Raw genomic sequence first — 13,413 nt, forward strand, 5'->3', positions numbered from 1 at the left:
CATAATGCACAGTAAAGCTTGTGGGTGTAATTTGCACAGTTTCAACAAGCTCTGCTGGCATCAATTTTGTTCAATTCTTTAAATGCCAAAGATGAGCTTTATTTATCTTGAAAATTTTTAGAATATCATGCCTAAGATGGGGGGGGAGTCCAACTTGTCTGTCGCACTCTGGCGTGCTCTTTAAGTGCTAAATGCAAGCTCTGCTCGTCTGCTGTAATTTAGCATTGCAGTGAGTTCCTTCTATGGCTGCTAGGATGCCACGGACCAAATGTTGAGATAAATTTATTGAATAATGGCAGGTTCAGAATACTTTTAGGCAGATATACAGCCATCTCGCATCCAACATTTGCAACTCATCTTCTCATTGCCATTCATCACAAGTGTCATGGCGCTCTTTAGCCATTTCTACCCCTTGTGCCAAAAAAAGAATATCCATCAATCAATCAAGCATGCATTTCATCTGATTTAGTCACCAAGCTCTGGAGGCAGTTTGATGCTTGATAATATTGAAAGCAATGGAAGTCATGCGAATTTGACAGACAGTGTAAAGGTCAGCGACGCTGACAACTGTTGTCATTCACTGTGGCAGTGGATCAAGTTGGATGGTCGTTACTGTCGCATTCTTATTTTACCTTTGTGGGGTCACCCTGTGTTGCTGTTGAGCTCATTAGACCTTTGAGTGAGAGCTCATGCAGAAATATGAGAGTTTGAGCTGTTCCCTCAAGCAAGGGCGGTTGTCATACCTGGGCCTCACCCATCCGACAGCACACCATCTTGTGGACTGTCCTCCCACTGCATACAAAAAGGTGCACAATCTGTTGTAAAGATGGAAGTAACACTGACACGCTGACACCATTTTCCACAAAGCAATGTGCTTTTGGTGTTGGGAGAACAGAGTGAAACTGCACATCATACCGTGTTTCAGGTGTATCATAAACAAGCAGCCTTCTAGTCTTAACCGACCAGCATCAAAGAGACACAGGATACTTTACGTTTACAAGCTCTTTGTAGCAAATGTAACAGAAGGGTCATGGTTAGGATTAAATTAACTGAGTCCTCTATCTTCAAATGGTGCCTCATGAGTTTGTTTTAATTCCACCTACAAGTTCTGACCTTAGCACCTACACGTCATTTATTTAGAATCTGCAAAAACAATGGTCCATTCGGATCTGGAATTATATTATTATTATTATTACCTTTTTGGATGTGAGTGCTCAAGACTTTTGCTGCTGATGCTTACTCTTGGCGCTGGTAGTGAGTGGAGAAGAAAAGTGCATGCATCTGCACTCCTTCCCTGTACCTTCAATTACACTTTATGCCACATCACTTCCTCTGTTGACAAACATGCAGCCTGTGTGTAGGCTTACTTGGTATATTAGCTGGGAAGGAGGTGACACACAAGATGGTTGTGCAGATCTGTCGGCAGCTGAGCGAGCAGCTGGAGCGAGAGCAGCGGCGAGCCAAGGAGTCGCTGGCAGCGCTGCAGGCCAGTGCGTGCCCCAGCTGTGCAGCGCTGCTAGAGCGGGCCATTGGAGAACAGGGCTGGCCGCAGTCACAGCAGCCATCAGGCGGTGACTGTGGCCGGCCCCAGGAAAGCGCACAGCTACGTCAGCTGGAGCTGGAGCTGGCGCAGACCAAGTTGGCCCTCGTCGAGGCTCAGTGCCACAATCAGGTACACTTGCCTAATATTATGTTGCTGTTTGGCTAGTCCGGTCATTTCAGGTACCCTCTCACTCCCCTATTGCAGTAGTTGATCCTTTGCAGTCGCATGTCAGGAAGTCCCAGCCATACATGCATGCACTCGTATTTCAATAGCTCTCTTTTGCTTGCAGCTCCATCTCTCAAGAATCCGTTCAACATTCATAAGTTAAATTTTTGTGTGTCATTGTCGTGGAAGAGAAATACATTTTCAAATGTGACATCTAACATCAGGCACATTAAGTGACCGTGCTCCGAACTCCAAAGCCACGCACTCGAGTGTGCTCCAGCACGACACCTTTGGAGTGTAGCTTAATGATGATTTCAGACGACTGCGACCGGGAGCACTAACGCATCATCTGATGAGTGTTATGTCACTTCCGCGTCTGCTATCGCATTTTGTGTGCTTTGTGAACATGGCACCTCGGACAAACTGCTGCAGTTCTTGATTGACAATGACAAGCTCGAGGAATAAGACATGCAGCAATAGAGGCAGCAACAGCAGTTTACATTTGTGATGCAAGTTGTTCATGTTGCTATCAGGGGTACCACCCCAGACGAATAGCTACTGCGCCGCGGTATGCCAACTGGAGTAATTTATTGCCGATTGCAGTGAATTACTACAGTCTGTTTAAGGGGGTACCCCGCTCTTTGGAGCGGGGTGCCCCCTTAACCCTTTCAGGGTCAATGACATAAATATACGGTGCCACCAACAACACCAAAATTGTAGATGCCGTATATTTACGGCGCCGTCTGTATGTTTAAAAAGCGCACCTATTTCCTAACTTTTTTTCTGGCACGTGCTACCACTATGTGGGAATACAGGGAATTTTTTTCTCGCGTCTCCCTCTCTCTGTTTTCATTGCATGGTTTGTTTTAGTTTGCTCCTGCGCGTCTATATACTACTGCTCGCGAGTTGGCGCACACGTGGGTGGGCGGCGGTTTGGGTTTTGTTCCGCAGGCAGTTTCGGCTTCTTGCGCTCGCAAAACTGATGGCTGTCTCGTTACTAATTGCTCAAAGGGTGACTGCCTGTTTCTCGCTCGTTTCGTGCTCATAGGGGTGCTCATAGGAAGGATGCCGCCGTGAATGCGTTTCCTTTTCTTTTCCTTTTTCTTTTTTGGAGACACGCGAAAACTAATTGCCTCTGGTTAGCGATAAGATGAAGATTAGCGTAAGTTGGTCACACGTTTTGCTTTTTTGAGAGGCAGACAACCACACAACTTTTTTGAGTCCGCTCACCTACGCAGTTCGATTATGCTATGGACATAAATATTAGTGTAAGAGCAGGAACAGTTGAGAGTTGCAAAATATTCTCGTATGCGCATTTTCTAAGCCTTAAACTATGTGTATAACAATGCATCAAATTTTTAATTCTTAAAAGTTTATTTCCTTTTTTATTGTTATTCATGAATGAACAGTACGTATATACCTACGCAAAATATTTTTTTCTCACTTTGCGGTCACCCTAGAAAAATTACGCACATTTTTTCTTTTCGAAATAGGTCCCTCAGAAGAATTGGAATCTGCAAAAAAAAAAATCGACCCTGGGCGGTCGCACATGGCGAAAGAAATTTACCCTGAAAGGGTTAAGTCTACTCACATTTGTGGAAGGATGACGATGTGTAACTGGGTCACGTAGCACATAAACAGATGCGTGTGTGGAGCGAGCCATGCACTTAGCGGTGCCTAAGTGCATGGTAGGAGGAGATTTGCACTTACCTGCGTGCACAAAATATACAGATATTGCTGCGGTTGCCTCCTAATAAGTGCAAAACCTTAATTATTATTACTTTGGTGACTCAATAAGGACTGAAAAGAGAGTGTTGCACCGTGTTTTATTTTCAACAAGATCTTGCATGGCGGTGTCCAGTTGCTCAACTCTGTCTCTTTAAACGATTAGGGATGGGTCCCGATCAATCATCTATAGACTAACTACGTTCCTTCTTTCTCTATTATACATGCTATGTTTTTACACTTAGTTAAAATGCATGATTACAAAGAAAGTATCTATTTAATACACATGTGTGTATTGTGACATGCTTAATAACGGACCTCTAAAGCTGTATCATTAAGATTTACGCGTTTTTAGTAGCTATACCGTATTTACTCGCATAATGATTGCAATTTTTTGTAAAAAAAATTGACGAAAATTCAGGGGTGCAATCATTATGCTGGTTAAATTTCCCGCGAAAATACATTTTTTTTCATCCCGCGTTTGCTGCGGGATGACAACAGGTCAGCAGATAGGTGGCTGCCGCTGTATGTAGTGCGGGACACCAAACAAAAATGGCGGCCAGCGGAGCAAGCCAAACGCGCCGAATGCGATTTTTCTTTCTTCTCGTGAGTACATTACGTGCATTGAAACAGTTTCTTCTGTATCAGTAATGAATAATATTGTTAATATCAGCAAGTTTGCACCAATAACGTAGCCATGTCCACTTTGAGGAGACAGAAACAGATGGGCACGCTTAGCTGCCAGTGACATAAAAACTCAAGGGCCGACATGCTGCGGAAACTGCGGCATCTGTCATCACCACTATCCTAATAAGGCACGTTTCTGCTAAGGGCAGGCGAATATCTTAGCTGTGTTACAAGCGTCGGCGTATGAATAGGATACACTTCTAATGTATCAGTGTAAACGTGGCTACTATCATTGCCGCTCGCGATTTGTTGCTTGCCCATGAGTGCAGATGAGAATACTCAAAAGGCACCTTTTTTGTTGTTGACCACAACCTTTATAAAACCTACACATAATAAAGGCAAGTTTGGTTGTACCTCTTTTTGTCATGGAAGTGCAGAAAGTGATGAAAGTAATGAAATGGGGCATCTACTTAAGAATGTTTGGTGCGTGCAGGAGTGCAATCATTACACGGGAAATAAAAAAATTAATTTTGACGACAAAATTCAGGGGTGCGATCATTACGCGAGTGCGATCATTATGCGAGTAAATACAGTACCTTTGTGGCATCTGTGCTGGCAACAGTGCTTCCCAGAAGCGTTCCGATGCACTCTTGCTGTGCTAAAGGGAGGAAGGGGAGGGGTGTGCACTCACTACGTAATTTGATATAAAATTAGCTCCACGCATTGTAGCTTTAGTATACTTTGTGGAGTGATAGATTTCCATGACCACACTACTACTTGCATAGATTTGGCGGTATTAGGGCAAACTGAAAGGAATTACATTTTGCAGTTAGTATGGTGGCTTTCAACTCTAAACACACAAGCTCAAATCCCTTATGTCCACAATTATAAAAGTTTTCCCCTGTCTTATCTACATTTGTCAAAATTTCAACCTTTCTGTCCCTCAATGGCACAAATCTTCAAAAAATGTTTTTTATCTATTGTATACTTTCGAAACAGAACAGGACAAGGTCGAATGCTTGCCAGTGTGCATGGGTAGGCATAATATGCACATTAAAGAAACAACTTGCATCCTTATATGCATATGGAAGACAAATGGTTTTTCATTTGAATGTGCATAAAGACATAGAGCCTCAGGGGTTGCACTTGGCCATTTGCCGTCAAATGTCTCTCCTATGCCTGTTTCACAAGTACGTCTACAGCAATAAAATAGCCTCGTTACACCTTGAACGTCCCCTTTTCACATCACGCAAACTACATAATCACCTCAGCTTCACGTGCATATTTGGTAACACAAGTGCTTTTAACACATCCTCACTTCCACAAGCCATGCGGAAGATCATGTGAAATGATCATCCCAGTAATATCGCCTCTCATAATAACCTGAATGTATTTCATTACAAGCTTGAGGTACACTTTCTGCAATAGTGCTATAACATGGATTCGTCGTTTAAGTTCTTAATTTGTTTATTCTGTGATGTGTTGCATTTTCTTCTTCACTTGCACTCAAATGCTCTTTTACTGTTTATTTTGCAAATGTATTCTGTTGTGTTGTGGGTTTTTTTTTTTTTTTCACTTGCATTGGAACCTCATTTTGTATTTTGCAATTTACTTTGTTGCATTGTGTTCTGATGTTCACTTGCTTCGTAACCCTTTTCCTTACTAGTTTGCTTGTGCTTTCATTGTAATAACTAGACCCCCCTTACTCAATGACCGTTAGGTCTGTGAGGTATATTTAAATAAATAAGTACGAAGTGTCTAGACATCCTGGTGTGAGCAAAGCACATCCCACCTTTATAGGCGTAGTCCCATTGCACAAGTGGTGGTATTTTGTCGTGCTCTTTTCCCTTTGCTGATGCCAAGCTGCAGTGCTCTCCATACCTAGGCAGTGATGCCAAATGCTGTGAAGGAACTGTTGTCTTGCTAAATGACCAGTGGCAGGTGCACACAGAAGTTCACATGCTGTGGTTGTACGTACATACAAAAAAAAAGCATTGTTGTCAGCCTGTCCACAACTGCAGAATGGGTAATTACCAGCTGCGGCAACTCATGGAATCAATGTAAAAGCAAAGCGGAAACATGGTACTCTTGCACTGAATTGCAGATGTTGTCTGTGCTTTCAGAAGTGCTTGGAAATAGAGCTCTCAAAATTTTCACTGAAACAAAAACTTGATTGACTCTTTCAAACTCCAAATCTCCATTGGCAGCACTCTCGACAAGCAGAAAATGAGACTGCACCAAAGCCAAACCAGAAAGTGGAGTTTACACCACATATGTCTGTATCCCTGATGTCCATTCTTTCAACTTGCCAACAACAGTTTCAATAGACTTCCAGGATCATGAATTGCAACCAGTGGGAATTGGTTGCAATTTGTGGTTCAGGAAGTGTCCTCACTTTACATATGGGGAAAAATCACTACTCTCTGGGAGTTAATTACGCCGTCGTTAGCATTTGGGAAAATGCTGGTGCTTGAGTATGTTACTTGGCACCTAAATAAGGCCATTCTCGCTCCTAACAGCTTTATCTTACTCATCTCTTCTGGGCATAATTGATGTACTTTTTTGCAGGACTTGACTCATCAGCTGAGCTGTGCTTCAGCCGAGCTGCAGGCATCTAAGAGCACCTGGCTGCACAAAACCCTCTCTTCTATTCGTGAGGTGGCCCGCAAGGAGTCTTCTGCTTCTGGGCTCACAAAAGAGCCCACGGTTCCCTGATGGAGCGAGTCTCTTGTGGGCTCTTGACCCACATCAGCAGAGGCTGTATCTACATCAACCATCAGGACAGCCACTTGATAAGACTGTATCTGGGACATTGGCCAGCGCACCAGTCTGCCCATACCTGAAGAGCCCAAGGCCAGGCAGTGAAATCTGACAGTGCCACAACAAACCGATAGTTAAGCTTTTGGAAAGGCTCACTGCTGCCCCAGTCAACAACTCACAAAGGCTTTTGCTGATATTACCTCAAGCTGCTACTGCCAAAGGGTGTAGTTAATAACTGTGGCAGCAACTTGGAAACTGACCACTGTAATGGGAACAGATGACATTTTAATTATTGAATTTGTCAATTTTGAGGACTGCTATAGTTGTGACAGCTTTCTTCAGTGACATTTGGAGGCAGTGAGCACTGCATCACTAGTCTTTTGATCTTGGTCCAAAGCACTAGAGGATGCGAATGTAGTGCATGTGATATGGGCATCCTGAAGGTGTTTGTCCTTTCATGGTTACCTCCTGCTGTGGGTGGTCTTAGAGACATAAAGCACTGTGGAATAATTACTCATCCTCCACTAAGGGCTGGCCAGTGCAGCAGCTCTGGCGATCTGAGTCTCTGTATGCACAGAACTTCGACAACTTGCCTTCAACAACGTGCAGCTGCAGATCTGAAGCAGTAGTCTGCTTGCTTTTGGCAGTGTGAACGTTCCCTCAACTCAAATGATGCCTACTAAACAAGGCTAATCTGTGCTTTGTCCCTGTGACTTGCTAGTCTCACTGATGTGACATTCCATTAGCTTGTTAGCTGTGACAGTCAGTCTTGCTAAACCTCCAGCACAACAATGGCCCAAGTTATGCACCATTTCAACAATGCAACATTCCTGTGTCACATGATGCTTGATGTGCAGTGGTTCTGTGACTGGAAGGCTTTAGGCTACCTGGACAATGCCCGGTGTTTGGTATGTTATGTAATGACAAATGAAACTGTAAAATTAAAAAGGCCTTCGGATGTGACGGTCACAAAAGGTGTGAAAAGCTTCAAGCTAGTACCATCTTTAATGTAGCTGCATTCTACCTGAAAGCCTGTACTTTTTTTTTATGAGTGAATACCACATGTAATGGTTCCTGTCTTAACTAACAGACCAGTACCAAAAGCTGGCAGAGTTTCAACACTGATACTTTGCATGAACATTTTTATGTACTGCCTTTTGTTTCTCTCCTAATAGAAAGCTGTCTATGGTCTTCATAAAATATGCATCAACCTTTTCTGTCACAACAATACTGATGCAAGCTGCATTGCTCAGTCTGTCATATGCCATTGAATGGTATTGTACAGTATTAAAGAGCTTTTTTTTATGTCATCAATGGCACACCAGGCAATAAAAGCCCCATGCTTCAAGCAATTCCTTTCATGGGCACTGAAATTTGTGCACTGAGATGCAAGGACTTCACTGTGAATAGCACTCAGTGCCTCTTGTTGCCTTGTAACCTGTGCTTCTGGGAGTTGCATATCTAAACATGTTATCGAAAAATTCTGGTGAGGAAACTCCTTTGCTATTTGGGTTTTGACTTTTCAAATGATCTGTAGTGCATTATTGTACTTGATTTCCATAAGATGCTATGTTGTACAGATCAACATGAGGCACAATAATACTTGCTCCAGATGTTCAAGAAAGCTAGAGGGCTTGTTTTCCCCATCTGTTTGATCGTGCAGTGCCCTTTAGGTGCATCCAAGGTTTATTCACATTCAAGGCTGCCGTTTGTAATTTCATTTCCTAAAGCACTCACTTGTATTATCTGTTCACCCTTTATTTACATATTTCAAATATGTAGCGGTATTCATAGCCAATGATTTGCTATGCTTTTCTTTTGTGTGTCCTGTAAGCATGAAATCAGTTCATGGCTCAGTGCTAGCCACCAGTTACTACTTATTGGTGCAATCTTGCCTGGTAGATTGTTCTAGGCAGTGGTGGAAACACTGGATGTTATTGTCATTGATTGCCTCTGTCTTTATTAAGTTTTGGTACTTATGTTAATAGGTTATGCACAGCAAAAGTTTTGTGCCGTCTCTCATTTAATGTCACCTTTATCTGTGCTGCCTCAGAGGTGTTAAGCATAGCTGCATGAACTAACAGTCAGCTACAGAGCAGTGCTTTACATTCACTGCTAATGTTTATATATGTTTGCCAGTTGTCTTCAGTGTGCACATGGCAGTGTAAATATTTATTATTTATTGTGCTTATATAGCTCATCGTTTCTCATGATGGGGAAAGCAGAAAAATGCAGAGAGCTGCCAAGGATGACAACAAAAAGACGGCAAGTGAGCATTGCAAGGCGCAAGTGCTCATTTAGAGCAAAACTCCCATGCATTCATGGTAAAATATGTTTTGTACCAGCAGGCGATTTCCTGTGGAATCAACAAGCAGTGTGATCTGGTTAGTGACCAACTTCTGCTCTTATCTACCCTGTGTTTGATGCACCTGCAACTGCACAATGTTAATATATAATTTTTGACACAGAATATGTCCTACATCTAATTCAGAAAAAGAAGTTCACTTGCATGGTGTATGCAAGCTACCTTAATTATGATGGCAAAATGAAGGAATTAACTACCTCCATTTTGTCAGACAAATGCAAGGTGTCAAAACAGCTTGATGATGGGAAGTTTCTGGCACACTTGCGTACCTAGGCTTAGGTATTCACACTTCCTTATTAAAGCTAGCACTTGTATTAAAGGCTACAGGCTATAAGCTGCAACTTCAAGTCTACCACTGACGCAAGCATGTGAACAACAAACCTTTTCAGGGAGCCCAAGTGTCATTAAAGTTGCATTAATTATATGTGGCAATGGTGCACTCTGCATTGAAAAATTGCAATTGCTTAGACATAAAAATGTTGCTTCCTCCCACTCCAAGAACAAAATCTCAAAGGTCCATGTTTTCCAAGGGACTGTATTGCACAGTATGTCTTGTGGTTAAATCCGATGCTCTGCTACAGGTTTTACTGGAGATACCTGAGAGTTGAATCTTCTTGCTGTTCTGTTCCACAGTTAACATTGGTTTGTCAGCCCATGTCTTCATAACTAGTTTGGCCCTTGTTACCTAACGTGTTTAGCTCTGACCAATTTTTACAATAGGTGTGAGAAGAAAGAGTAGGCAGGACATGTCCTGCATTCAGTGCTATAGTCCCACTGTCCCAGCAGCTGTGTGTTTTGTCCCATTTTTGTGTCCCAGGCAACACCAATGTTTCATTAGCAATGTTGTCCTGTGGCTGCAGTTCTCCTTGACATAAGCAATGACACTGCAACACTGACACAACAAAAGATTGTTCCGCTGCATCACGAATAGCACTTCTTGAATGGATTTGATGGTTTGGTTGCAGGAGTCTAGAGACCATATACACCTGCCTGTCTACGACCCAAAAAATTAGATGAAGCCTGTGCTTTGCCAGATAGACCTGTGATCAGTGTCAAAAAGCAGAGAGCAACACAGTCTGCTCGCCATACATCGGAAATAAATGCAGCACTTTTTACACAAGCCTGCAAGCACCTCTCTTCAATATGTTCTTCAAGCCACACACTTGACTCGGTATATTCCTCAACCAATATGAAATAAAAACTCAACTAAGCAGCATACCTGACCACAAACATGGTGCATTGTATGTAGTATGTCTTTAAACACTAGTTAACTCTCTCTCCTCCTCCTGCATCCATGCAGCAACCCTGCCCACCTCGCTTTGTGGTCCAAGAAATCTGGTCAGTTTAAGCATTAGGCAGAGAGCTCTTTCCTTGCTGCTTTCCAAAAGTATTTCAAATGCATAAATTTAATGGTGCTTACGAGCGGGCAATTAAGAATACTTAGAAATGCGCAATAGTGCTCTTGTACGGGCTCGCACCAGTATTGGTGGGAGCCAAGTTCTCGGAGCGAGCCCTTGTGGATGCACTCGTGCACTGAAATTAATTCCAAGCCCACCACGGCGGTTGGTCTCATTAACCAGTGTAGCTTTAGGATGTATAACTGGTCATACTCCAGCAACCAGTATTCCACCAGTGGCACACGGCTTCAAAGGGCGAGTATGGCTGTTTGATTGCAGTGTGGCTCGCGCATCATAGTAAGGGGCACAGAATACCCATGGAATGGATCGCAAAGCAATAAGCAAGCGCACTTAATGAAGCACTGCTCTACTCTGTTGACACTGTGGCAAAGCTGTCCAGTCTATGGTGTAGTGCAAAGCCAGACTGCAATACATGCATACTCCAGTTTGGCTGCATCATCTGCAAGCTTTGCGTAGTGTACAAGTTAGCATACTGCTTCAACTATTTCTGATGTTTCTTGTGCGCGAGCACGCAGCTACTTCCAAATGCATTGCTGCCCTGCGAATTTTTTTAAGAGAGTACACTCTTAAAAAATGACACCTTTTGGGGGCTTATCTTGTCCCACAACGATAATCGCCATCTGTATTGCCAGCGTTTCCTTTCTTTAACGCTGCGAGCCCAGTACTTCCCAGTCACGAACAGCTTGCGCGTTATTAGTGCGACACAGCATTCTTGACAGGAAAGTAGAGAGTGCCGAGTTTTCAAGAAAGGAAACGCAAGTAAGGCAGATTATCGTTGTGGGACAAATATACACCCCAAAGGGTGCAACTGTTTTAAGAGTATGTATACACTCTTAGAAAATGTACACCCTTTGGGGCTTATCTTGTCCCACAACTACACTTAAAAAGTTTACACCCATTGAGTTGTATGTTGTCCCCAAACAATAAAGGTCATCTGTCTTGTCCGCATTTTCTTTAACGCAGCGAGCCCGGTACTTCCTAGTCACGAACAGCTTTCGCATTATCAGCTTGAGACAGCATTCTCGACAGGAAAGGATCGATCGCCGAATTTTCAAGAGGGTAAACACAAGCAAGGCAGATGATTATATTGTTTGGGGACAAGATAAGCCCCAAAGGAAGTAAAGTTTTTTTTTTTTTTTTTAGAGTGAATAATCGCCATCTGTCTTGTCCGAATTTCCTTTCTTCAATCAATCAATCAATCTTTATTTAGCATTCATTCATTTACAAAAATGAACACTAGGACAAGAACTCTTTAACGCTGCGAGCGCGGTACTTCCCAGTCATAAACGGCACGCGCGTTATCAGCGTGACGTACTAGCATTCTCGACAGGAAATATCGAGCGCAGCATTTTCAAGAAAGGAAACGCAAGCAGGGCAGATGACGATTATCTTTGTGGGACAAATATACACCCCAAAGGGTGCAACTGTTTTAGCAGTGTATAATCGTCATCTGTCTTGCCCGCGTTTCCTTTCTTTAACGCTGCGAGCCCGGTGCTTCCCAGTCACGAACGGCTTGCGCGTTATCAATGTGACACAGCCTTCTCGACAGGAAAGTAGCGAGCGCCGAGTTTTCAAGAAACTCTAGCAAGGCAGATTATCGTTGTGGAACAAATATACACCCCAAAGGGTAAAACCGTTTTAAGAGTGTACACACGCTCTGAAACAAAATTACACCCTTTAGGTCGTATCTTGCTACACAACATTAAACGTCATCTGTCTTGTCCGCATTTCCTTTAACGCTGCGAGCCCGGTACTTTCCAGTAACGAACGGCATGCGCCTTATCAGTATGACATATTCCCGACCCTAAAGTAGCGGGCGCGGCGTTTTCAAGAAAACGAAAGCAAGGCAGATGGCGATTATCGTTGTGTGGCAGATATACACCCCAAAGTGTGTACCTTTTGTCTGAGTGCACTATAAGAAAAGTTTACATCCTTTGGGGTGTAGATTTGCCACACAGTGCACTCTCATGGTAATCGGCATGTGTGCCCGCATTTCCTTTCTTGAAAACGCTGCGCTCGTTACTTTCCTGTCGAGAATGCTGTCATGCTGATAATGCGCATGCCGTTCGTGACTTCGAAGTACCGGGCTCGCAGCATTAAGGGAAATGCGGGCAAGACAGATGATTATTTTTATGTCGCAAATAAACACCCCAAAGGGTGCAACTGTTTTAAACTCTTACGCACCAAGAAAAGTTTACACCCTTTGGAGTGTATATTTGCCACGCAACGATAATCGTCATCTGTCGTGCCCGCATTTCCTTTCTTGAAAACGCTGCGCTCGTTACTTTCCTGTCGGGAATGCTATGTCATGCTGATAACGCGCATGCCGTTCTTTACTGGAAAAGTAAAAACAGTTGCACCCTTTGGGGTGCAAACGCAACGATAATCGTAATCTGTCTTGTGCGCATTTCCTTTCTTTAACGCGGCGAGCCCGGTACTTTCCCATGTTACGATCGGCCTGCAGGGTACTGCTCTGCAAAGCTATTTCAGCCTGCTGCACGGGCTTCGATCGATCCGTGGTGGTGGCGCCCTTCGGAGAACCAGCGAGGACGACAGCGCTAGCCTACTATGAACTTCCTTCGAAGAACTGGAGACTACGGCAGCGTTAATCCATCATACGCCTCGTTCGGAGAATCGGCGACGGTAGGGCTGGCCACATTTGGCGCCCCGTGTATTGTTGGTTGATTTGCCGGGTCTTCATGGTCTTTCTGCAGCAAGAAGAGCTTCTCTAACAAAAGGGGGCTGTGCGGTACGTTTTCCTCGGGCCCCGGGATTCGTCACAGTCTGCTGACACTCGTGGCGACTACAGA

General features: G+C 43.6%; 1 protein-coding gene across 5 annotated transcripts in view; it reads left to right on the plus strand.

Annotated features, from left to right (window-relative positions):
- GAPcenA (GTPase activating protein and centrosome-associated) overlaps positions 1 to 8,175 on the plus strand; it is a 126,626-nt gene extending 118,451 nt beyond the window's left edge. For all 5 annotated transcript variants that reach the window (XM_075698087.1, XM_075698114.1, XM_075698109.1 and 2 more), the window contains 2 exons: positions 1,415 to 1,672; positions 6,629 to 8,175. In XM_075698087.1, the coding sequence (XP_075554202.1) occupies positions 1,415 to 1,672; positions 6,629 to 6,775 (405 nt within the window). In that variant the 3' untranslated portion in view covers positions 6,776 to 8,175. The remainder of the gene's footprint in view (positions 1 to 1,414; positions 1,673 to 6,628) is intronic.
- The last annotated feature ends 5,238 nt before the right edge of the window (positions 8,176 to 13,413 follow it).

This window comes from Dermacentor variabilis, chromosome 1 (genome assembly GCF_050947875.1).
Source record: "Dermacentor variabilis isolate Ectoservices chromosome 1, ASM5094787v1, whole genome shotgun sequence".
In the NCBI taxonomy this organism is placed as follows: domain Eukaryota; kingdom Metazoa; phylum Arthropoda; class Arachnida; order Ixodida; family Ixodidae; genus Dermacentor; species Dermacentor variabilis.